The sequence below is a fragment of the Chrysochloris asiatica genome, unplaced genomic scaffold (assembly GCF_000296735.1).
Source record: "Chrysochloris asiatica unplaced genomic scaffold, ChrAsi1.0 scaffold00070, whole genome shotgun sequence".
Classification (NCBI taxonomy): Eukaryota; Metazoa; Chordata; class Mammalia; order Afrosoricida; family Chrysochloridae; genus Chrysochloris; species Chrysochloris asiatica.
The window spans coordinates 8,654,654-8,682,234 of NW_006408588.1; the positions used below are offsets into that span (position 1 = coordinate 8,654,654).

The following is a 27,581-nucleotide window of genomic DNA, read 5'->3' on the forward strand; positions in this document are numbered from 1 at the left end:
AATAATTCAGCATCAGAACAAGCAATGAGATTAAATAAGGCAATCTCTAGTCACACACATATACACACACACACACAAAAGACCCTATATAGGGTTTCTAAGGAGCAACTGGTGGCCTTGAACCACCAACCTTGCAGTTCAAAAGGCTCTGCAGTCTGGTCCCATAACCTGCAGAGCCACAGCAGGACTGCCTTGTTGCTGGTGGTAAAAAAACACCTCAAAGCGTCTCAGCTTGTGCTGGCTTGTGCCTTGATGGGCGGGCCTGAGTCTTGGAGGTTGGCAGAGGGCTACCCTAGGCAGAGGATGTGGAGCGCGGGATTAGTGGCTGCAGGCAGATGTGTCCCTTTCTGACGACATCAAATAATACCTCTCTCTGTCTCCCTGCACCTTGGGCACCCGGCCCGCCCTATATCCATGCCGACAACGCCTCCCGTGGCAATGAGGCCCCCCTCCCCAACGAAGGACCGTGACAGTTCTTGTGGCTCCGCCAGCTCTCTGGGCGCCCCCGCCCTCTGAACGGTTCCACTCAAGCCCCACGATCCAAGCTCTGCAGTGGGCGGGCGCAGTCCCGGAGCGGGAGCCGAGCGCAGGCCCAAAATGCCTACAACTCCCCCGAAGCTTGACCCTTCCAAAAAGCAAGTCCACAATGTTGGAGGCTAAAGTCTTACGTTTGCCCAAAGGCTGTCTGTCTACCAGGCTGGGGCCTACCCTATGTGATACCACATACCCTTTCCCGGAGCCCGTGCACCTGTGCTGCCCAGTCAGGGAAGCGCCAGAAGTCCAGTTGAAATGTTATTTTTGATGATGAATGCAACACCAATTATTTTCAATTTTTTGTTTCAGTATAGTGCACATGATTGTCAGATTCAAAACGACCAATCCATTTCCTCTTACTAATACCTAGGATATTGATATTTATGTGTTCTGTTTCATTTTTGATAACTTACAGTTTTCACGGGTTCATACTTTGTGCATTACATGTTCTGAGTGGTAATGGATGTTTTCAACTGTAACTTCTCATTTTGAGTTGTGCCGCACCACCAACTGACTTTCCTGAAAACTTTTACTCTATTTGGGTGATCATGGTCAACTATACTTTGGGGAAGGAGCTCTTACCTTGTCTTAATTTGACTGCCTTCCTACTTGAGGGTGTCATCTTCTGAAACTATATTTGACAGTGTTCTGGTGCTATTTATAGTGTTTTCATCTTCTGGTGTTATATCTGACAATGTTCCGCTGCTATTCATATTACTTCAGAAGTAGTCTGCCTCTTCTTTTTGTGAATCTGTCTTGCTCTGGAAACTCCTCTGAAAGGTGTCCACGATGGGTGGCATAGCCTCCTGTAGCACAGTAACACAAGCCACCACAGTACAACAAATTGACAGACAAGTGCTGTATCCAAAAAAGAAAACCAAAAACCTTACTTACAGATTTAGTAATATCGGAGGTGGTGCTCAGGTAATCTGTTTTAACAAGACTTCAGGGTGTTTCTGATGTTTATTGTTGTTGATGTTATGCCATTGAGTTGGTTCCCACTCGTAGCGATTCTCTCGGATTCCGAGTGGCTGGTGTGTTTAAACTGCCTTCATTGCAGTTAGCAGTCCAGTGGTTACCCTAAAATGCCACACAAGGACTCTGATGTTTGCTTGAATATTTATGCAACAGAGTATTGTGTAAAGCATATTTATATGTTGTGACTTATACATCTTTCCAAATAGTCACTCTAAAATATGTCCCTTGTTTGCCTAGGTCGGATGCTGAAACAAAAAGGGCTTTGGAAGAATTGACTGAAAAACTTAATGTCCAGAGAAAAGAAGTGGTAAGAGTTATTTGTTTTATCTGGTATGTAGCTAGCAGAGGGTGGTATGCGGGTGACCATAATCACAGGCAAGTTGGTAAATTCTAACTTTGTGAGTGATGTGTGCCCCGCCAAAAAAATACATTCTTGTTTCTCTTATTAAGTGTTCATGTTAATATTAAATATTTAAATTTTCAGTAAAATTGGTGGTATATTTGAAATAGAAATATCATTTGTTTTGATTTTGAAAGTTTTATTAGGACGATTTGAAAGATAGTTTAAAGGTTACTTTATCTAATGAATCATTTACAATCCGTTTTGTTGAATGATGATTGAAAATGAATTTGTTTGTAGTGGCTCCATTTCACTTCCTAATGAGTATTTTTCAGTCTGTCTTTCTTAAGTGTCAAATCATAGTTGCTACCAGCATCTCCTTGCTATCTTGGCTTTATTTGATATGACACCAGTTGAAAATATCCCTCATGTTTTATTTTCTCAAACACTGACTATTCACTGATCTATTTTTATTCTGTCACTATCCTTAACGGAGAGTCCTGTTTTGGCACTGTGGGTTAATACGTAGAACTGTAATGTCAGTTTGAACCTCAAGGTCAGAGGGTCAAGCTCACCAGCCATTCCTCAGAAACCTTATACAGGCTTCTTTGAGTTGGTACTGACTCAAGGGCACTTAACAGAAACAACAATCATTAATGGAGGAAGTCGTGGTATGGTGCTATAGGATAAGCTCTGGACTACTAACTGCAATGTTGGTGGTTCCATCATTTACTCCTAGGAAATCCTGTACCAGGTCATTATGAGTCTGAACTGACTTAAGGGCACTAAACAGTAGCAGTCTTTGGTAGAAGTAAGGTCAAAAATAAAGTGGATAGAGTGTCTCTTTATTTGCTTCATTAAGTTTTTTTTTAAGGAGAAACTTACCCATAGAAACTGTCTCTAAACTGCAAATTTGTCTGCTTCAGAAATAATGAATATTCATTCATTTTTCATAATGCCTTTTGGTTTTTCAAGGAATGGGAGATTAGATTTTTTTTCTTAATGTATTTTATTCAAATTGAAAATTTAATGGTGAAAACATGCAATTTTCTCTAGTTGTTGTGTTTACATTTCCTTACATATATATGAGGGAACTTCAAAATATTTTTGTAGACATTTTATTGTCTTTTAATTCCATTTCCCCCCAATCTTAAATCCATTCTCATATGTCAAGACCATTTGGAGTTTGAATTTACTGAGTACGTGTGCTGTGCTATATGTTCCCTGCATAGAGCACATCCACATAAATAATGTGCTAGTGCACATAGGAAACTAATATGTAAGGGAATTGTGTAGTTCGCAGAAAAAAAAACCCAAAACTGCATAGTGCATGCTATTTGTGTAAATTATATTTATCCGAAATCTCTTACATGTAAAATAACTCTCTACTGCGAATAGTGAATTTGTGCCATTCTTAGTTAATCGCAGTAGCTCACACACAAGAAATGTATGCCAGTGCCTGCTTTACTTGCATTATAAACAGGAGTGGACACAAACTTGAAGATTTGTCATTCTGAGGGCCTCTGTGGCGTACTCCATGATATTGTAACTCTTGTTATACGTTTTAGAGTAGAACTTGTCATTGGACAAGGTAGTCTGCTGAAACGTCTTTTTCTTTTCTTTTTTGTTTTTTTAATACTTTAAGGATGGAAAGTTTGTGTATCAATGTATTTTGGATGGTAGGTGCTGTGAAGTCAGTTTTGACTCTTAATGACCATATGCACAATAACACAAAAGACAGCTCGGTCCTGTGTGATCCTCACACTTGTAATATTTGAGACCATTGCTGCTGCCACTGTGCCAATCCATCTCATTGGGTTCTTATTCTTTTTCACTGACCCTCCATTTAACCAAGCATAATGTCCTTCTCCAGGGACTGGTCCCTGCTGATAACATGTCTGAAGTATGAGAGATGAAGTCTTACCATCCTAGCTTTTTAAGGAGCAACCTGACTGTACTTTTTACAACAAAGATTTGTTTGTTCTTTTTGCAGTCCATGGTACTTTCAATATTATTCTCCAACACCATGGCTCAAGTATATCAATCCTTCTATGGTCTTTCTTATTCATTGTCCACCTTTCACATGCATATGAAGCTGTTGAAAATACCATGGCTTGCATCAGGCATACCTCAGTCCTCAAACTGTTATCTTTGTTTTGAAACATTTTTATAATCATTTTTCTGAATTCCTTTTCAGGCATTTCCAAGGCCTGCCCTCCTTCCAGAATATAGTCCAGGTCTACCTGTAGGTCATTTGTCTCAGACATCTTGTCTTGTTTCTTGCCATGTGCTGATGTGGTCATCTGCTTTTGCTTCTTGAACATGTTTAGTGTTTATATGTGGCCTTAATATTTAATTGAGTGTGTGTTTTGGTATTTTTTTATGCTTTCTGATTGCCTCCAGGTAGATGTGATCAGGATATGGACTTCCCTTTTCACTCTTCTTATTGCTTAACTCAGAGTAACTTTCACAGGTGTTGTCTGTTTCCCTGGTGTATGGCAGTTGGTACTAGTTCTTGCCTGGATTATTGGGTTTTATATGGTGTGATGTAGTTTGACTATATATCAGCAATTGCTGTTTCTTCTTGGGTAATATAGGGAGAGGAAGAATACCCCAAAGGTAAAAAAAAAAAAACCCAAAAAACAACAAGAAGGAAGAAACAAGATTGGATACTGTAGTCTATAATCGCAGAAAAGGGAGAGGAGGGAGAGAAGAAGAAGAAAAAAATCTGTAGCCTAATATGGGTATGATTTTAATATCCTCTTTCAGCTTCTTGCCTTCAAGGCTGCCTGATAAAGTTGTTATGCTGTTTTTCAGGATTTAATGTTCAGCCTGTTTTGTTTTTAAACTCTCTCTCCCTGTCCACACGCTTTGTTCTATCCTTTTCCCTATTAGTAAACAGTTCCGGGCCAGCTGTGGCCGTTTTGAGCTGCTTGTAGCTTTAACCACTGAGAGTATCTGTGTGCATGCGTGGCAGAAGAACCCACCAGTGGTGGAGGTGGGGTGTGTCCACTCCATCAGACACCCCCTGTAGTCACCAGAATGGAGGTGCACAAACAGTGGGGGGTCAATGAACAGATAACAACAACAACAAAAAAATCAATGTATATTGTTCACCTTTGTTCTGAGGTTCCTTGGCTGGTCTGCTTGCTCCCCCACTTGGTCTTGCTGTTTGGGCTTGCCCAAGTTGTTGGCTCCGGGCCGGCAAATTCTAAACTACGAGATTTCTTACTTCTGCTACAAGTTTCACTAGCTATAAGCCTTCAAACTTTAAAAATATTCCTAGATAATATGGTTCAGAGTTTTGGAGCTCTGCCCTGAACCTGCTTTGCCTGGTCAAACATATCTTTGATCTTGAACACTTCATAGAGATTCTTTACAGCAGATTTGCCTAATGCAATAATATGTCATTTGCTATCTTGGCTGCTGCTTCTATGAATGTTGATGGTGGATGCAAGCAGAATGAAGTCTTTGTCAACTTCAGCTTTTTCTCCGTTTATCATGATGCTATTTATTACTCCAGTTGTGAGAATTTTTGTTTTTATTACATTGGAGGGCATTCAGTCCCTATGGATGTAGCCTTTCACCTTCATCAGTGAGCATGCCTATGTAATAATCACCCATATATAGAAATGGAATGCTACTAGTGCTCCGGAAGGCTCCTCGTTTTATCACTAACTCCGCCTTCCTTTTAGAAGTTAACCATTATTTTGACATTTAGCATTATAGATTATTTCTGATTGTTTTGAACATTTTCTTTAAACAGAATCACACAGCACATACTCTTTTGTTCTTGACTTTTGCTAATCATTATGGGTGTGATTTTTATGGGTGTTATGTTGTGTACCTGCAGTTTATTCATTTCTATTGCTACTTAGTATTCCATTGAATAGATATACTGCAATGTATTTTAACATTTTAGGATGGATGTTTGAATTATTTCAAATATTGAGCAATTATGGGGATTGCAGTTGTGAACATTGGTTTTTAGTGTACAGGTGCCTTCATTTCTGTTGTTGCCTATCATGGTGTATAAATATTAAGTGCCTTCAAATTAGTAGAAATTTTAGTAGACATTGTACTACCATGTTGTGTGTTTAAATTTTTTTGGTAGTTCGGATGGTTTCAGTTTGAGGTTTAGAAATACTAAGTTGCATGGTACACATGGCATTTTAAGTTTTACCTTTCATCGTGTGACGAGAGCGCATGATTAGCAGAGTTGCAATTTCATTATTATTTCTTTATAGCAAATAAAATTAGCGAGCATTATCTACATATATGGAGTCCTGGTGTGGCTCTGTGGGTTAATTTGCCAGACTGCAAAGCCGTTGTATAGCAACCCTATACAAGGTTGGCGGTTCAAGCTCACCAGTCGCTCCTTGGAAACCCTGTATAGGATCACTATGGGTCGGATCCGACTCGACGGCACTTAACAACAACAACAACATATATGCTAGAGTTTTACTGTAGATCTGAAATGTAATCATTGAGCTGAAAGTTGACAGCTAGATTCAAAGGAAGTCCATACCTTTCAGATTATCCTTGCACGTATCAAGAAATAAAAAACATCAGATGAAGCTACTGTTAATAAAAATGGGTGTCACACATCACTGGTGCTCACTGGTAACTGCAACTGCAAAAACACTAGGGAGGCCATGTTTGACTTCCTTTGGCTTCACAAAGTGAAAGATGAACCAAACTCAAAATCAGCCCAAGGTCAATTCCTATGGGGTAAAGGTTAGACATGCCTTCACCCTCCAACTTTCTTTGCCTTATTCTGACACTAACCATCCCTCCCACAGTACTTCTGTTTCACATCTGTGTTTGATAATCTGTTCCAATGGCCATGCAGAATTTACGGTAATCATGGTTACGGTGAACAGTGTACAATTCAGGATCAGAAACAACTCAGGATGCAGCAGTCCTTCAGTTAGGGATGCCTCTTCTCTGGCATACTGCTGTTGTCTTCAGCCTCTCAGCCCTGTGGTCCTTTGGACTCTTCCCTGTGCAGGCAGGTGTTACAAAGCCCCTTTAGCCAGTTTGTAAATGCCCTAGGAGCACTTTCTGCAAGCAACCCTCCTGCTGGTTGCTCTCAGCTATGCTTGTTTTATGAGTTGGGAAGCCTGTAGCTTCTGGTCACTCCATGCTGGTGAGTCTGTTGTGGCTGCTTTTCCAAGTAGGGATTTGATGCTCTGCTCATGCACTTCTTTCTGGATGATTCTGGATTGTTTGTTCCTGCTTTTGAGGTGCATCCTCTTAAACCTAGCAGGATGGCGAAAGTAACCAATCCCAGCATTAGAGCCCTGTTCACCATATTGCATGGTCCCACCCAGTGATTTAGAAGACTTTGTATTAAAAAATCCTTATCAAGTAAATTCTTGGTACCCAAATAACTCACTAGTTTTACTAAACTGTTTAGTATCATGCCCTTCTCATCAGATAAAAACCTTGTGTATTTAAAAACATTGTGCATTGTGTAAGCCGAGAAAATTGTTCATAGCTATGTTTAATTGTGCATTTGCTGATTGCTCACATCAAGTTGTGATTTTCTAACTTCTTTTGTGCTTTCTGTAAGTTGTCTTCAATGTGAGGTTGTCTCTTAACTACCCAGAGGACATCACAAGTCTCCTGTGGGTGTATGTACTCTTGATTAAAAGACAAGCATTAATGCAAAATTTAGAAATAATATTGTTGAATTTTAGAAGGTCTTCTGAAAGCCACATGATGTTTACTTCCAATATGTACAAGGCTTAATATAGATCTTGTGACTCACTTATTCTAATTGAAGTCAACATTTACATTTTATAACTGTTTGACATATTGTGTTGTATTTGTGAAATCATGATAGCATGCTGTCAGAGAAAATGCAGTTTTGTTATTTGAGTGTTAAACTTCTCAGAGTCTGCAGCTGTTTCCCCCCTCCAGATTTAAGTTTAAAATAAAATTCCGAAGTGATACATGTTCACTGTAGAAAACTTTAAAATATTGTACTAATATATAAACTATAGTATATATATGAGGTGCCTTCAAAAATCTGTGGAAAATGGGAGTGAAAGATAATGTAATTTTCCCATGAAAGTTTTGAAGCCCTCTCAAACTTTATATATAAGATACACTTTTAATAAAATAGAAACTTTATCTATAATATAATGAGAATGTTCACCCTTCTCTTCCACCAGTTTCACTCTTCCCCGGTAATCGTTGTTAATCACATTTATTGTATATTATTCTGTAAAAGGAATCCTGGCCTGGGGCCATAGGATAAGCACCTGATCTTAAGGTTCATGTTAACTGCAAGGTCGATGGTTCAAGGTCACCAGCCACTCCTTCTTCACTTTGAGTTAGAACTGACTCCATGGTCTTTAACAATAACAACAACAATTTTGTAAACATTATTGGCTACTATCCCATATGCCAAGATGTGGTTTGTTAATCCTTAGGTTTGTTTGGTTTTTGTTTCAAACTGCCTTTTGGGAAGCAATAGTCAATATCTGTAGCAATAATGTTAAAACTATTCTTTATTAACACTTAAATGTGGCAATCAAGCATGGGCCTCACACCTCAGGGGAAATTCCAGTTCATTAGTTGTATAGATTTTGCCCAGTTTAATGTGATATGAGTACATATTAGCTTTGATTATTCATGGAAACTAAAGTCAATTTAATTTTAGTTTTCTATAGGATTGTCATTATTTAAATTCAAAATGTGAAACTGGATCCTACTGTTTTTGGAAGGGTTGGTCATTAATTGAACTCTAAGAATTTTGTCAATTCTGCATTTGGGATATGTGGTTAATGCATAGACTGCAACAACAGGATGTACAATAAATATTTATTTAAATAGATTTAAACCAACAGGTATTGTTCAAGAGCTGAGGAGTCGGCCATTTGAAAAATACAGGCTATAATCTCATAGACAGAATGCTTTTGCTTTTGTACATTGTCTGTTAATGTTGTTGTTGTTAAGTGCCTGTTGAGTCAGTTCCGGCCTGTAGTGACCCTGTATTAGGGTTTCCAAGGAGCGACTGGTGAACTGGAACCACCAACATTGTGGTTCAAACTGGTTTTGTAGTCTAGCGCATTAATCCACAGCACCACACAAGAAGTTCAGCTGCTAATGTTAAAGCCATTCTAGACTTTATCTTTGGTATTTTGTCTTTTTTAAACTAATATAGAGATTTAGAAGTTTCTGATAGATCAGTGGTAAATTTAGTTGATTAATATGGTAGTGGAATTTTTAGTAGTAGACAACATTGCTAATATTTTAGTAGTAGACAACATTACTAATATTTTAGTAGTAGACAACATTATAAATATTTTTTTCTTAGATCTCAGAAATAGAAAAAAAGAACTATTCAGTGAATGCATTCTTTAAAATTCGTATTCTGGGACAGATCTCATCATTCATTTTGTAACTGAAATCTTGTTCAGTTTCATCGGCCTCTGTCCATGTGCCATGCCCTCTCCTTGGGTTTGCTGCAGTGACTTCTGTGGCTCTGGGTCCTTCTGCTCCCACATGGGTCTCTATCTAGGTTCCTCACAGCAGCTTGAACAATTTATAAAACTTGTCGTTACATTAAATTGTTCTCCTTTTTAAAACTCGACTTGGGCTCCTTCAATTCAAAACCCCTTACTATAGCCTATCCTATAATGCCTATTCTAGCTGACCTTCTCTATGTTCCTTGTATATACTGAACTCATTTTTACTTCAAGGAGACTGGTAGCACTGTGGATTAAGTGTTGGGCTGCTAATGACAAGGTTGGCAATTTGAAGCCCCCAGTTGCTTTTCAGGGGAAAGATGAAGCAGTCTGCTCCCATAAAGATTTACAGTCTCAGAAACCCTAAGGAACAGTTCTACTCCATTTTATGTTGTTGCTGTTGTTGAGAGCCATTGTGATCCTGTATAGGGTTTCCTAGGAATGACTGGTGGATTTACACCAATGACCTTGCAGCTAGCAGTCCATTGCTTATCTTGCAGCTCCACTCTAGGAATAATTTTCTACTTGTTATTACATTTGAGATTTGAGAATATTCAATATCAGTATTTTATGACTATCTCATGCTTTTATTTTTGCACTTAAATATTCCACTGATTGGAAATTCCATAATTTATTCAACTAGTATCATATGGATGGACGTTTGCGGTTGTCAGTCTTTTACTTTTATACTGATTGCTGTGGTTGATGATCTTCTATATGTGCCATTTTGCACATGTGAGAGTAAACTGACAGGATAAATTTCTACAAGTGGACTTTCAGGGACAAAGTGTATGCATATTTGAATTTTGTTAGATAGTGCTCAGTTTTATAATTAGTATTTTAATATACTCTTTAATGCCGTTAGAAGCTATGGTTTAGATTGCTGTTAGGTCAGCCTAGCCACTCCATGGGAGAAAGATGAGGCTGTCTACTCTTGTAATTATTTACCATCTTGGCCACCTGTACAGGGGTCTCTAGGAGTCTGAATCAACTTGATGGCAGTGGTTTGGTTTTTACCTGAACATTATAGTATGCATTGGAATTACGAGTATCAATCTAACTGGCCCCCAGTATTCATTAACTTCTTCCTTCTTCCTTCTTCCTTTTAGTATTAGATCCACATATTACACACACACACATGCCCCTCCCTGCCTCCCAAGCCCCACAACCAAAGCTTAATTTAGTTACATGTTTACTTAGGTAGAGCAGACGTTACCCAGTCTCCATGGGCAGTCAGGTGTGACCTTGTGATTAAATTTGAGTTCAGTGGTGCATGCAACCTTTCAGTTTCTCCCTAGAGACAGGGCCACTTGTCTAGGACTTTCTGTCTCCTCCTTTAAGTGGGTTGTAGTGGTGATGTGGCACTGACCCAGCTTCAGCCATACAGTGAAGATAAAAAGAAGCTAAGGAATGGTAGAGCAACAGATGAAAGGAACCTGAATCTTTGTGGGACCTTATGGAACAGGGCTGCCTACTAGCCTGTCCTATTTTCTTCTGGAATCTAATGGGAGAGAGAAGTAAACTTTGATCTAATTTCAGCTGCTGTTATAGTTAGCCTTTTTGAAAGAGCCTAGATTGTGCCCTAAGTAATACAGAGATATAACACAAAAATACTGTATATGAGAAAGAAGAAATAGAAAATGAGTTATCAGATGTATTTTAGGGCCTTGGTTAATGCTGACTTAGTTGTAGTTATCAAGGGAACTATTTTTGAGTGCATTGGCTATATAGTTGGCAGCCTTACAGGACGATTGTAATTTTACCACTGTGAAAACTCATTAAATACATTCTGCTATTATTCAGTTTCAGTGATGGTAGCTTGCTATGGTATATGTTTTGTTTTTTTAAACAGTTACTAGCAATTATATCTATTGATTTTATTGTTTATAGCTTTATTCAGATTTTGTCAAAATAGCACAAATATGATTTTCCCATGTTCAAATGGCTGTAAAAGGCAATTTTACAGTTCACTAGGTACTGGCTCTATCAATTAAGGTCTTTTTCAGCTGTGGATGACAGAAAATCCCAAGTAAGAGTGACTTAAAGAAGTATGCTGGGTCTGTAGGATCTGCATTGGACTTAGAGTCACAAGGTCGGTTGTTCAAGCTCACAAGCCCACTCCAAGGGAGTAAGATGATGCTTTCTGCACCTGCAGAGATTTGTAGCCTTGGGAACCCTGTAAAGGATCACTGGACAACACTTAACAAGAACAGAAGCAAAGATAAAAGTTATTTTCTTCTGTGGGAAAGTAGGGCATCCAGGATCCCATGATACTCTATGTAATGATCTTCACCAGGTCATGGACTCAGGCTCTTGTCTTTCTGTTGCAGTGACCTCCAAGCTGTGATCTAAGTAGGCAGCATCTGTGTCTAGGCAGTCTGTTTGTTTTTTTTTTTTGTTTTGTTTTTTTTTAAGTTATCACTTGACACCTTATGGTTATGTCTTATTGTTAGATCTTAGTCACAAGAGCAGCTAGCATCTGGGAAGACCAGAAATTGCTTTGTTTATATTTGGCAGCCACTTGTCTATCTAAAAACTCCATTACTATGAAGAAGTACATTGTGTATATGTATGTCAGATAGTGGAGAATAGTTATCAGTTTTTGCCACACTGGTAGCGTTGTGAACACAAGGCAGGCTACGTGCCTCAAGGTCAGCAGTTTGATACTACCAGCCATTCCACAGAAAATAAGACAAGGCTTTTAGCTTCCATAAAGATTTACAGCCTCGGAAACCCTATGCAGGGTCGCTATGAGTTGTGACCGATTAAGCTGCACATAACCGCCACAACCATCTGTAGAATTTGTTCCCAAACAATTGTACTTTTTGGTCCATACTACTATGTATGGCAAGCAGGACTGGTTTTACTATCTCCACCTTAAAGATGAAGAAATTGATTTATTCAGAGATTAACCCTTTCAAAACTAAATTATTTCATGCATTGAATTTCCTTTTGCAATTTTCATTCATAGTATTGTGGATTTTGATGCAGATATGATACAAATAATGGGACACATATATCCCGAGATGCTGTGGTTGATGAGATGAAGCCCATTTCTTCAAGTTTTACAGATCCCTGCAAGATGGCAACATGCACTAAAATTGGGGTAGCAGTTTTGTGCTAAACCCCAGAGTTGGAGAATGTTGTTGTTGTAACTAGGTGCCTTCAAGTCAGTATGGACTCATAGCGACTCTATGTACAACAGAACGAAACAGTGCCCGGCCCACTGCCATCATCATAATTGTTACATTTCAGCTGATTGCTGCTGCAACTATGTCAGTCCATCTGGTTGGGGGTATTCCTCTTTTTCACTGACCCTCCACTTCACCAAACATGATGTCTGTCTGCAAGGACTGGTCCCTCCTGATTGCGTGTCCTAAGTATGGCTTCTAAGGAGCATTCAGGCTGTTCGTCTTCCAATACAGATTTGTTTGTTGTTCTGGCAATAAATGATACTTTCAATATTCTTCTCCAACACCGTAACTCAAATATATAAATTCTTCTATGGTCTTTCTTATTCATTGTTCACCTTTCATATGTTGTTGTTGTTAAGTGCCGTCGAGTCGGATCTGATTCATAGCAACCCTATACAGGGTTTCCGAGGAACGACTGGCAAGCTTCAGCCACCAACCTTGCAGTTCAAATGGTTTTGCATTCGGGCGCATTAACTCACAGCACCACACCAGGACTCCACCTTTCATATGAGGCTACTGAAATACCATGAGTTGGGTCAGTCCTCAAACTGGTATCTGTGCTTGTGAAAACTTTAAAGAGATTTTGTGCAGCACATTTGTCTAAGCAATATATGATTTGATTTCTTGACTGCCGTGCCCACGAGTGTTGATTGTGGATTTGAGCAAAACAAAGTCTTTGACAACTTCAGTGCTTTCTCCATTTATCATGATGTTATAGTTGTGAGGATTTTTGTTTGCTTTACATTGAGGTACAATCTATACTGTAGACTGTAGTCTGTGATTATCATTAGTAAGTATTTTAAGTCCTCTTTACTTCCATCAAGCAAGGTTGTATCATCTGCACATAGCAGGTTATTTATTAATCAGTTTTCCCTCATCTTGATGCCATGTTCTTCTTCATATACTCCCGCTTCTCACATTATTTGCTCAGTAGACAGATTGAAAAAACAAGGTGAAAGAACCCTGGTGCACACCTTTACTGATTTCTAAACCACTCAGTATTCCCTTGTTCTGTTCTAACTGCCTCTTGGTCTATGTACAGGTTCCTCATGAGCACAATTTAGTGTTCTTAAATACCTATTCTTCATAATGATATTGATAGTTTGTCATGATCCACACAGTCATCTTTCCGATATCTTCTGCTTTCAGCCAAGTTCCATCTGATGTCAGCAGTGATATCCCTAGTTTCACGTTCTCTTGTGAATCTGGCTTGAATTTCTGGCAGTTCTCAGTTGATGTCTTCTTGCAACTGGGTTTGAATTATCTTTAGCAAAATCCTATTTGGAGGTGATATTAATGCTTTCTTAATTCTGTTGGGTCACTTCTCTTTGGAATGGGCACAAGTATGGTTCTCTTCAATCAGTTGGCCAGGTAGCTGTCTTCAAACTTATTGTCATACATGAGTGAGCACTTCCAGTGCTGTATCTTTTTGTTTAATATTTCAATTTGTATTAGGTCAATTCCTGGCTTTTTTTTGCTAATGTCTTCAGTGCTGCTTGGACATCTTCCTTCAGTACCATCGGTTCTTGATCATATGCTGCCTCTTGAAATCATTGAACACCTACCTTTCTTTTTAATGCAGCGACTCTGTGTGTACCTTCCATCTAATTTTGATGCTTTTTGCATCATTCAATATTTCACCCATAGAATCCTTTAGTACTGCAATAGAGGCTTGAATTTTTTCTTCAGCTTGAGAAATAGTAAGTGTGTTCTTCCCTTTTCTAACTCAAGGTGTTTACACATTTCATCATAATATGTCATTTATTCTCATCTTAAGCTGTTCAACTCTTTTTGCTTCTTTAATTCTTGCAGTTGCTTTAGCTTCTGTATGCTCAAGATCAAGGTTCAGTGTCTATTCTGACATCGATTTTGGTCTCTTCTTTCTTTCCTGCCTTTTTAATGTCCGTTTGCTTTCTTTCAGTATAACGTTCTTGATGTCATCCCACAACTCTTCTGGTCTTCTGTCATTAGTGTCTAATGCATCAAATCTGCTATAGAGGTGGTCTCTAAATTCAGATGGGATATACTCAAGTTCAGATTTTAACTCTGATGGAGTTATTTTAATTTTCTTCAGTTTCTGCCTCAACTTGCATCTGAGCAATTGATGGTCTGTTCCGCAGTGGACCCCTGCCCTTGTTAATGGCTGATGATATTGAGCTTTTCCACTGTCTCTTACCACAGATGTAGTTAATTTGATTCCTGTGCACTGCATCTGGTGAGGTCCATGTGTTTAATCACATTTTTTGTTGTTTTAAAAAAAAAGCATCTCCAGTGAATAACTTGTTGGTCCTGCAAAATTCTATCATGCATTCTCCAACATCATCAAGACAAGATTTTCCTTTTACTGATCCTTCCTTTTTGTTTCCAACCTTTGCAGTTCAATTACCAGTAATTATTAATGCATCTTGATTGTATGTTTGATCAATTTCACGTTGAAGATGGTAGATTTCTTCAATTATATCATCATTGGTTTCGGTGATTGGTCCATAGGTTTGAATAATCGTGGTCGTTCTTGTAGACATACGGATATTATCCTATCACAGACAGCATTGTATTTCAAGATAGATCTTGAAATGGTCTTTTTGATGATGAATGAGAAGCAATTCCTCTTGAATGTGTTGTTTCCAGCATAGTAAGCTATACGATTGTCAGATTCAAAATGGTCAATCCCAGTCCATTTCAGTTCACTTATGCCTAGGATATCAATCTTTATGCATTTCATTTTATTTTGACAACTTCCAACTTTCCTAGAGTCTTCTTTTATACATTCTGTGTTCTGATTGTTAATAGATGCTTGCAGCTATTTCTTCTCATTTTGAGTTGTGCCCCATCAGCACATGAAGTGCCGGAAAGCTTTTTCCATTCACACCATTATGGTCAACTCTACTTTGAGGAAGCAGCTCTTCCCCTGCCGTTTTTTGAGTATCTTCCAATCAGAATGACTCATTTCCGACACTATATCTGATAACTTTCTGGCGATATTCATAATGTTTTCATTTCCCATTACTAGGCCTGAAAATGTTCATCTGCTGTTCATAAGATTTTTAGTGGCTAAGCATTTGGAAGTAGTCTGCTTTTCCTTATTCGTTGTCTGTCTTAATCTGAAGGTTCAGCTGAAACCTGTCTACCATGGGTAACTCTCCTGGTATTTAAAATACCAGTGGTGTCGCTTCTAGCATCACAATAACATTCTAGTCTGCACCGTATGACAGACTGCCAGATGAGTGATGGGGAAAATGTTATGGCACTATATAGCCCATGGGTTACAAAAAATTTAAATGACTTGCATAGTTAAAATAGTGTCTGTTGTATTTAGAACACGGAAGACTTATGATAGATCCCTTGTGTGTCAGAACTGGGAGATACTGACAAGATGGTATCTTCTACCATCAGAGTCAGAGAACCCCCAATCTGTGCTAAGTGTAATATCTGTAACAAAATTCTCTGGTCTAGATGGGAATTTTGTGAATGAAGAGTAATTTGAAAAACAAAATATCTTCAGTGTACTCTCTAGCTCATTTTCTGGTGAGGGTTTATTTGAAAATATTACATTAATTTTCTAAAACTATGTAACAAATTTCCCTAAACTTCCTAGCTTAAAACAACAGTTATTACCTGGCAGTTTCTGTGATTCAGGAATGTGGGCATAACTTAGATGGACCCTTTGGCTCTGGGTCTCTCAGTCTGTAGTCATCTCATAGCTTGCTTGGGATAGATCAGTTTCTTTGCTTCCTCTCCTGGTGGTGAGCAGGACTCAGCTCTTCATGCATTACTAGACTGAGACATCAGCTCTTCAAGACCTGTTTTCCAGAGGCCTCATTCATTTTCATTCCTTGTGTGTCTTCCTATAGAGTATCTCACAGTGCGGCAGCTTGCTTCATTAGAGCCAATAAGAGAGACATTAACAACACTGAAGCCACAGCTTTTTGTAACCTAGTCAGAGAAGTGACATCTCATCATTTTTATTGTGTTCTATCTGCAGTTCAAACCCACCAGCTGCTCCTTGGAAACCCATCCTATACAGAGTTGCTATGAGTCAGAACAGAGTCCATGGCACTTTACAACAATAATAACAACTCATTAGATTCAGCTTGAGCTCAAGGGGAGGTGATGATGCATGAATATGAATATCAGGAATCAGGGATCCTTGAGAACCATATTAGAAGCTACTTAACACAAGCATTACTATCAGAAATGAAAAAGGCAGTAAGTTTAGGCAAATTGTCTAGACAGTAGTAACTGTATCATGACATGTGCTAGTTATGGTGGAAGAGTAGCTACTGTCTAAATAATTTGAATTTGGTTTCAAAATTTGGTTACTTAAATCGCTTTAATTTTTTTTTTTTTAAATTGTGAATTATATGATAGTTTACATGGGAGAACATTAGTTTTACATTCATCCTATTGTATATCGTTTCATTGCCATGGTTACAATCCCCTCCATGCATCATCAACCAACCAAAGTGTATACACTACAAGCCTGCTCCCCGGTTGTCAGCACACAGCCCCTCTCCCTCTCTGTGTCCAAAGTACGCAACTGCTCCATCTCTCCACGTCATCATCTCTGCCTCCCTCTCAGGCATCACTGCTTCTCTGGGTAGGGTCCCGCTCTCTGCTCTTCTCCCTTGATGGTCCCAGAGACCTCTGCTCTTAGACTGAAAAGTTAATCACTCCCTTCTTTGCTACAAAACATCTACCTTTACATTTCCAACCCTCAAAAGCAGTCCTGATAACAATTATTCACTATTGTATCACAAGAGACCCATCCGCATTTCATTTCATCAGCCCTGCCTAGACAAATTGGATACTACTCAGTGGAGAGTCTACCTTCGTTCACGCCTCTGAATCAAGGTACCCTCTTGAAAGCTTGTAAGCCAGTCACTTCTTGCCTTTGTAGCCCCCCAATTTTGGGTAGCCACTTTTGAGCTACTGTATCCATAGGTGTAGGTCAAGTTCATCAAGTTGTATCAGATTATTCTTTTTTCCTCTTGTTTCTTCTTCTGGTTGAGCTCTGATCATGCAGTTATTGAAGCCAGGTTAAGTGGGTATTATCTGCAAGTGTGGGTGTTCTTATGCATATGCCCTCTTTTCTTATCAGCTGGACATTTCACTCTCCACTCTAATCCTCTGTGGCTATGTCACTGACTCTTGGCCCAGGTGTCCCCAGGTCTTGCCACACTGCTGACCAACCAGGTCTCTACCGGGTTCACAAGAGTCTATTGCAGGTTGTAGGGCTTAGCTCGCTGCTTCATTGCTGTTTTTCCCTCACTTCCCCTTATGGGTGACGAGCGTGGTCACCAATCAGAGCGTGTATTCCTATTGAGTCTTAGTCTTAGAAGGGGGTTTATACTGAGGGGACTTGACCATTTGCCTTGCTGTCTTCTGGGCAAGCAACTGGCTTGTTCTTGTAGTAACAGTCGATCTGCCTCTATTGTTTTGTATTTTTCCTATAGGTCTTTCTTTCAAGAAGTATTTTCTGTTCTTCTAGCCACTCTAGGCTGGTCTGTTTGTCCTTTCAAGTAGAAATTTCCCATCTCTGAAGATCAGGATGTGGTTTAGACTTCCACCTGTAGACTTATGTATTGCATAGGCTCCGCAGGAATAAATGGCTTTAATTTTGATAGTTGTTGTTTGTTGTTAAGTGTCATTGAATTGGTCCTGACCCATAACGACCCTGTATAGGGTTTTGAGGAGCGGTTGATAAACCTGAACTGCCGACCTTGCAGTCCAGCGGATTAACCCATAATTTTGATAGGTTGCTAATTATCTACCCCTCCTGGTGTGGCACTGTAGGATAAGCACTGGCGTGCTAACCACAAGGTTGGCACTTCAAACCCACCAGTTGCTCCTTGGAAATCCTATACAGGATTGCTATGATGGCACTTGATTTGACTTGGGTAATGTATAGAAGTTATTCAGTGTATTGAATTTAATTAAAGATTAAGTTCAATATACTTGTTCAGTAGTAGTCTTCAAAAGACTGTAAGCATTTTGAGGTCAGAGTTCATGGATTGAGCATGTTTAATGCTGTGCTCCTAACTCCTCCCTAGCATAATAACTACCCCAAATCAATGTTTCTTGTATAATCCTTCAATGAATGCATAAAAATCGGTCCAGGAGCTATAAAGTACTCTGAAAATGGAAATCTGTGCTATGCCCATTTTTCTCATTAATGAGTTGTGTGATTTCTGATCAACTTAATATCTTTAGTCTTTTTTGAAGGTATTTTAATGAAAGTCCAAAGTTAGTGATACCTTTTGATTTAAGAATTCCACATAAAGGACTTTATCTTGAGTTCTGAAATGTGATTTTTATATGAGTGTTAGTCACACCATGTAATAACAATAAAAATTATTACTCCAGTTGTCTTTCAGAAGGAATTACTTTATTCGATTACAGAAAAAGATATAATTGGTAAACACAGCAATTGGTGTCATGGAAGGTTGCTTATGATATGTGAACTATAAAAAATGATAAAATACTTCATAATATGTGATTTTGTTAGGAAGATAAATGACATTCATGTGTGTTTTCATAGTTATGTGTGTTATGCATAGGAAAAGATCGTGATGTGAACAAAAATATGCATTGTTGCCCTCTTGATGGGAAAGGTTTTTAAATTTTTTAACATTATTATTTTTTGATAATCACTGCTTTATATTTTAGTAAACTTTATATTTGGTGAACAGTTGAGATAATTTCATTTTGTAAAGCACTGAATAAATTGGCTTTTTTCTTTGGTATTCTATTTTCTGTTATAGCAGATAGTATATTCATTTCAGATGGAATAGTCAATTGGTCACTAGGATATTGGGGCTGATTTTAGGAGAAATTAGAAGCATTATACTGAAGGATAGTTAGAGTTTCTCATAAAACAATATGAATATCATGTAAAGATAATGTTCACCCATGTAAACTAACACATAATTCATAATAAGAACTTAAGAAACAAAAACAACCAGTATGAATATCATTTCTTGGCTTTAGTGCCATCTTGTTAGAAACCTCAGAGCCCTGAGAGCTAAGTAGAGAAAGAAGAAACTGTTCAGGCTGCAGCTCAAAAGAAGAAGGATGAGACCGAGGTCCGAGTAAAGGCTAGCCTGTGCACACATAGAAGCTAAGCAGCAGGAATATGGATTGCCTGAGGCCACGACACTTGGACAGGTTGTGGATTGCGTGCTACTGTCTAGAACTTCTGGCTCAGTAGATTGAGAACTTCCGTCGTCGTAATTCAATGAATGCTGTGAACACCTGAGCCCCACCTTGTTGAATATATTCAGCTCATTCTGATCAGTCTGGACCAGTTCTGTTCTCTGTTCTCAGTTCTCAGTTGTGGCTGAATGTGACATGTGCACAACAGGTCATCTCTTCTGCCTTAGCTAAAGAATCAAAAATAAATAAGCAATATGAATATCGTAATAAGTATCTTTTAATTGTTGATAAGTATGAGTTGTTGGATGTCCAAGAGTGACTGGCTTTAGTGAAGATAAACTGCTCTTTTTAAATTCAATATTTTTATTCATCCTGTATTGGCCAATTAAACATTTTTACAAGTGCCTTTTTTAAAAGAAGAAAACGTTTTTTTTTTTTTTTGAGGTACACTTTACTATAAAATTCAGCTGCTTTAAGTATCTAACAATTTTTTGTATATTCTCTGCTGCCATCATCATCATCCAGTTCCAGAGCATTTCTTTCACTTTAGCAAGATCCTCTGTAATACAGACTTTTTCTTGGTTTTACATCAAAGATAGAGTTGCTGTCAAAAGATTTATTATAGTAGATACCTTTTTTCTCTAACATCAATTTATTTTTTCTCTAACACGAAGTCTTGGTGTGATGCTGTAGGATAAGCCCTGAACTTCTCACTGCAAGGCCAGTGGTTCAAACCCACCAGCTGCTCTTTGGAAACCCTGTACAGGTTACTATGAGTTGGAACGGACCTGATAACACTTAACAACGACATGAATACAGAGGTCCTGATGAAGTGTTGTAAGATAAACACTGGAGTGCTAACTGCATGGTTGGCGGTACAAACCCACCAGCCACTTCTTGGAAACCCTATACAGGGATGCTGTGAGTCAGAACTGATTCTATGACACTTACCAGCAACAACAATAGGAATATAAAATGTATTCTATCTGCCAGTTCCTCCTGCATGTAGTGTATACATACAAATGTGCATTTTTATTTAGAAATGTGTTTGAATTTGCAAATTAATAGGGAAATTGTACTTCTAAAAGAAAATTTCTGTCATCTTGATTTTCATCTCAATGAAGCATTTTTTCGTTGGTCTTTATCTTTTACAACTGGTTTATTTTTAGCAGATCACGGTAAACAAGATTGACAAGCTATTGAAATACTTTTTAATTATGCACTGCAAGTAAACATCGACTTTTCTAGGCAGGTTTTTTTCTGGGCAGACTTTTTCTATGCTGTGGATAATTAAAATGAAAAATAGATTGACAGTTCATCATTGTAACAAATGCAGTTGACAAAACTGGCATTTTTCTTCTAACTCACCAGAGGGCGCTCCTTTCCAGTGTATTGCTTTTATCTCTGACCTAGTAAATTATTACATTATACTTTGAAAAATTTGATGCTGTTATTGGAATCCAGATTTGAATTATTTGGAGACTAGGCTTTCTTTTGTAACTTTTAGTTAATGTTTTCTTGTCAGGTACCTTAAAATATTGTCATTAAGAAGGGCTTTCTATAAGCAAGTCAATCTTAAATATCTAGGCTGTAGCACATCTGTGGTAAAATACCTTTTTGGTTTAGTTGGGTTTTACTTCACAGCTTTATAATGACATTCTTTCTGTTTATTCATGTTAAGGTTTCAGATCGGGTTGAGCGTCGGCTTCAGGAACTAGAAAGAGAGATGCGCACAGAAAGAGAGTTGGTGGAAAAACGGCAGGATCAGTTGGGGCTTATGTCCTTGCAGCTGCAGGAGGTTTGTGAGACATACTTTCTCTGAATGCAAATTTTGGTTTTGTATAGTTATTTATTGAAAACACCATGGCTTGGGTCAAGTGCACCTTAGTCCTTAAGCTGACATCTTTGCTCTTCAACACTTTAAAAAGGTCTTGTGCAGCAGATTTGCCTAATGCAATACGTCATTTGATCTCTTGACTGCTGCTTCTGTGAATGTTGATAGTTGATCCAAGAAGAATGAAGTCCTTGACAACTTCAATCTTTTCTTTGTTGATAAGAATGTTGTTTATTGGTCCAATGGTGAGGATTTTTGTTTTCTTTACATTGAGATGTAATCCATACCGAAGGTTGTGCTCTTTGATCTTCATCAGTAAATGTTTTAAGTCCTCTTCACTTTCAGCAAACAAGGTTGTATCATCTGCATATCGCAGGTTGTTAATGAATCCTCCTCCAATCCTGATGCCACATTTTTCTTCATAGAACCCAGCTTCTCGGATTATTTGCTCAGCATACAGGTTGAATAAGTATGGTGAAAGAATACAACCCTGTCACACACCTTTGTTAATTTTAAACCATTCATATGCATGCGAAAGCTGGACAGTGAATAAGGAAGACCCTAGAAGAATTGATGCCTTTGAGTTATGGTGTTGGAGGAGAATATTGAAAGTGCCATGGGCTGCCTAAAGAATCAATAGATTTGTTTTGGAAGAAGTGCAGCCAGCGTGCTCCTTAGAGGCCAAGATGCCCAAACTTCGTCTCTCATACTTTGGACATATTGTCAGGAGGGAGCAGTCGCTGGAGAAGGATATCATGTTTGGTAAGGTGGAGGGTCAGAGAAAAGAGGAAGACCCCCAACGAGGTGGGTTGGTCAAGTGGCAGCATCGATGGACTCAAGCATGGCAACAGTAGTGAGGTTGGCCCAGGATCGGGCAATGTTTTGTTCTGCTGTGCATAAGGTCACTGTGGGTCGGTACCGACTCGATGGTGACTAACAACAACAACAACATAGTTATTTAGCCATTGTTAAGATGGCTATAGTTCCTTGGTTGTTGCATATAAGATCTTGTGTAATTTAGCAAATGGGAAGGATAGCCTATTGGGTGTAATCCATTGTATGGAATCAGTTCTATGTGATTTCAAACTTTATGACCTTTGACAATTCCTTAACTTCTCTAAGGTCCAGTTTCCTCCTCTAGAAAATCGAAATAATAATAGTATCTACCTCATCAGATAAATGTAGGATAAATGAGTTAATGATGCTAAAGCACTTCACATACTGTCTGGTATTTGTTCAAAACATGTTGACAAAAAGTATAGTCTTTTCTGTTAAAATTTTCCTTGGCTTGAACTAGACTAGGAAATCATGGCCCATGGGTCAAAGCTGGCCTCTACCTATTTTTGTAAATAAAGTTCTTTTGCAACATAGCCACAGCCAATCATTGATATATTATTGTCTGTGGCAGCTCTCATGCTGTAACAACACAGTTAGATATTTGTGAAAGAGGCTGGGTAGCCTACATAACCTGGCTGTTTCTTGAAAGAGTTTACCAACCTCTCTATTAGACTACCAGCAAGCCCATTCAAATAGGTGGGTGGTGAACCTTTAGCTAGGTTTTTAATAAACTTTTTATATTGAAATGTCCATTGAAAAATTAGTCTTTCTGTACTTATATCATTCACCTGTTGTTGTTGTTAAGTTCCTGTGATTTGATTCCAACTAATAGCGACCTTGTATATCATTTTAATGGTTGTAAATTTTTGCATGATCAGAAAACCTCATCTTTGTCCATTGTAGTGGCTGGTGGGCTTGAACTTCTGAACCTTGTGGTTTGCAGTCCAGTGCTCATTCTACAGAACCACTGTACTCCGTCATTCACCTGTTGTAAAGTTCTGTTGACTCAGTTCCAACTCATAGTAACCCTGTATAGGCTTTCTGAGGAGTAGCTGGAGAGTTAGCAGTTCAGAGCGAGTTAGCTCGTGATTAGCATTCCAGTCCTATCCTCTAGTACCAGACCAGGACTCCATATTAACAGTTGTTGTTAAGTGTCATTGAGTCGATTCCAACCCATAGTGACCCTGTATGGGGTTTCCAAGGAGTAGCTGGTGAGCTTGAACCACCGACCTTGCAGTTCAAATAACTTTGCAGTCTGATGCATTAGCCCATAGCACCACAGTTAGATTCCCCTAATTTCCACTTTTTTGCAACACTTGCGGTATCATTTTATCTGTATTTATCCATCCATATGTAATTTTGTTTTCTGGACATGAGTGAGTTGAAGATACCATATCTCTTGGATGCTTTTACTTTTATAAATTGGATACATATTTCCCAAAGCCATGCATTCTCTTTCCTAATCAAAGTACAGTGATTGAAATCAAGAAGTTGACACCAGTATAATAAGATTTTATTTTGTATTTTTAGTTTTTATAACAATATGATAAAATTTATAGATTTTATTTAAATGTTGTCATTGTTGTTGTTTTTTGTGGCCCAGGATGCAGTATAGCATCATGCCTAGTGTTTAGTGGCCACACTTCTTTGTTGTTGTTAAGTACCATTGAGTTGGTTCTGACTCCTAGTGACCCTCTATAGGGTTTCCAAGGCTCTAAATCTGTGTGGGACCAGAAAGCCTCATATTTCTCCCAGGGAGTGACTGGTGAACTGCCGACCTTGTGGTTTGCAGTTCAGTGCTTATCCTATGGAGCTACCATGCGTCTCTTTTTGTCGGTTCCAATTCATAGCGACCCTGTGTAGAACAGAAACAAAACGCCATCCAGCCCTACGTCATCCTCACAATTGCTGCTACGTGTGAGCCCAGTGCTGCTGCTGATGTGTTAATCCATCTCATCGGAGGCTCCCGCTGTTTTCCTGGCCATGCCTCTTTGTTGTTATAGTGAAACGCCGCCGTCAAGTCGGTTCTGACTTAGCGTGACCCTGTATAGTGTTTCGGAGGAGCAGCTGGTTGATTTGAACTGCTGCCCTTGTAGTTTGAAGTCCAACGCTGAGCCTACAACACTACACCTTTAATTTGGAACACTTCTTCAGTCTTTGTTGTAATTTAGGGCCTTGACAATTTTGTAGCATGCTAGTCAGTATTTTGTGTAATAACCTAGTTTGGGGTTTGGCGAGTCTATGACTATCTTCAGGATACGGACTTTTGGCAGGAAACCTGGTGTTGTATTCTTCCCTGAAGACTTATGATAATGATTTGTTTTATTACTTCTGAAAACAGTGAACCCGTGGTGGAGGGAGGGGCTGCCAAGTTTGTTCTTTGTAGACTTACTATTTTTTTTTTTTTGCTTTTAATTAATAACTGTTTTATAACATAATTTGAAATTTGAAAGTAACCTGTTTCTCAGTGTATTTCAACCCACTAATTTTAACATGTATTTTTTTTTTTTTTTGAGTGGCTTGAAAGACTTTATCAAATTGTTTAAAATGTTGGCATTTAAGCATTCATGGATATACAGAGAAGTTACATGGAACCTTAAGAACATAAGGGTACAAATGTGGTACTTACACAAGCATGGCACGGAATGAAACCAGGCCCAGGGGGCTTTTAACAAAGTTGGGTGTGCTACTAAGGGCTTGAGAAGATGGAGGGAGAAAGAGGAAAGGCAGCAGCCTCAGGGTCACTTTGGGGGCTCAGCTTAACCGTACTACTCAGATCCCCAACTGAGATTGCTTTCCCATTCTCCAAGGAAAGCGAGACATTTTCAGATTGTATCCTCACTACATAAATGCCCACTCTCTAAAATCCTGATGTGACAAATTCACCCAAGAACCCACTGGAATATGTCCTTATAAATATATATCAGAGCAAACAAGGCACTTCTGAAGCATTATAGCTCACTCTCCTAAAAGTATGTCATTCTAGACAGAAAGTAAAAGTTGGTTAGTTTCTCAAGTAAATTAACTGAATCAAGTTAATATAGTAACAGAATGATTCCCTGGCCTGACCATGGCAAGAGGTACAGAATGAGACACATCGCTGTATGATACCTGCTCTCTGGTCAGAGGAACTAGCAGAACTTAGAGTCTGATGTACCCCTCAGGAAGCCTGACACCTCTCATGAGCAAAAGCTCCTAGCTTTGGGGCACCAGCCCCCTCTCCACCCTAAGGTTAGCTGAGGGGGATTGTGACAGGAGTCAGTCTGAGAACAGAGCTGGGATATGATGGGAATGCTAAGCAGGGTCACCAAAGCCACAGAGACCTCAAGCTGTCCAAGCCGGCACTGCAGAGCCGGAGGATCGGTGCCACAGGAAGAGATTTCACATTAGCCCTGACAACATCACCTCAGCTAGGTGGTGACATTGACCAGGGTTGTTTCTGAGGGTGCTTGAGCTTCCTTGGAGGCAAGCTGGAGCTTGGGCCAGCTGTTCTGAGCCTCCAAGTGATGCTGAGCCTGTTCCCTCCCCCTGGATGCTCCTTTGGAATGTACTCATCTCATGACCAAGACCAAGGAAAAGCTACAGTCACTTGTGACACTGCTGATTGGATGTTGGGCCCTTGGGCCACAGGATTGGGGGCAGGTCCCCTGGGCTTGGTAAACCAGGAAGGGAGGTGGCTCCTTGGCTTCAGTTCTTAAGGGTCTTTCTGGGCCACTGTTTCATACTCTTACCAGCGTGGGCCCAGTTTAAATAATCACTAAACTTTGCATCCTTCGATTATAGGATTCTAAGAACACAATTAGCTGCATTGAATCCTTTCTTATCTTAAAGGGCTCTGGGTGTAAACAGCATTAAAAAAAAAAAAAAAATGGTGCACATATGCATAAGTAGAGCCCAGAGGGCCTCTGGGCTGACTGGGCCCCCAACCCTTAACATGTATTGTTGATTCGTACCTGAAACAGTCCTTACTCTAACTAGAACCCAATGGCACTTTTTCTAGTTTCACCATTCCTTCTAATTTGGAACATTTATTATTTGGAATTCTACTGTGTGAAAATTTTTGTGTATCTTTTTATGTATCCACTTATATTGTTAGGAGGGCCCTGATGGTACAGTGGTTAAATGCTTGGCCACTACCTGAAATGTTGGCAGTTAGAACTCACCAGCTATTCTGTGGGAGAAAGATATGGCAATCTGCTTCCATACAACGTTGGAAACTGGGACAGTTCTACCGTGCCATATAGGGGTGTGGTGAGTTGGAATTGACTGAGTGGCAATGGAAAACTGATACGGACTCATGGATTCTGATTTTATATAAAATCTAAAAGTTATGAAACAAGAAAACCAAAGAATTACAAAACACAAGGAGATATATTTTTCTTTTATGAAATGGTTTTCTTTAAAGCTTATTTTTATACTTATGTACTTATGTGCTTATAGATCATTAAACTCTATGAAATGACAGAGAAATTGTAGTTTAGGCTTTAATAGAGATTGTCAATTGAAAATTAGGACCAAAAATTATAACATTAAAGCCATAAGGAAAATAGAAAAAAATCAACTCTTGTTTTCTAAAATTCCATTTTCCTCAGTTCCCAAAAGAAGGCATACCCTTTTTAATTAAGAATTAACTTTGAGGAGGATACATTGTTGAATAATTAGATACAGCATGTGGGTAGCCGTTTAAAAAAACAAACCAAAAAACCTTGATTTTTATACATTTGTTCTCAAAGCAAATTGCATCTGGTGAGCATAAGAATAGTACTGAAGAGACAATTGTTCTTTTTTGCAAGAGAAAATTAGAGAAATTTTCTGTACTTATTTTCTTCTCTCTTAGTAGAATGTACAAAATTACAAAGAAAGAGGGGAGAGAAAGATTGCTTCCCACCCCTGTTCTTGAGAAACCAGAGCCTGAGTGTTTTCATTGTAATTGTCAATTTGACTAAAAGCTTGAGCTATGATTTGGAATTTAATCTCTGACAATACAATAGGGTATCACTATTGATAAGATATGTTTAATTTCATATTTTGTCACTTGAAGGAGTGACCTATATGCTTTTTAAAAGGTGGTTTTGGAGTAAACACTGCGGTACAAACTGGAAAAGATTAATTTAGCCTGATGCATTTTCCTGCTCACAAGTTAAGTGGCTTTGACTTTTCTGGAAAGGTCATGTTTAAGGAGAGAAAACATTTGGCTTTCTTTGTGATATTAAAAATGCTTGAGAAAATAACTA

General features: G+C 38.8%; 1 protein-coding gene across 1 annotated transcript in view; it reads left to right on the plus strand.

Annotated features, from left to right (window-relative positions):
• CEP128 (centrosomal protein 128kDa) overlaps positions 1-27,581 on the plus strand; it is a 707,284-nt gene that overhangs the window by 55,704 nt on the left and 623,999 nt on the right. Inside the window, exons 6-7 of the mRNA XM_006864786.1 lie at positions 1,750-1,819; positions 21,358-21,474. Coding sequence (XP_006864848.1) covers positions 1,750-1,819; positions 21,358-21,474 — 187 coding nt within the window. The remainder of the gene's footprint in view (positions 1-1,749; positions 1,820-21,357; positions 21,475-27,581) is intronic.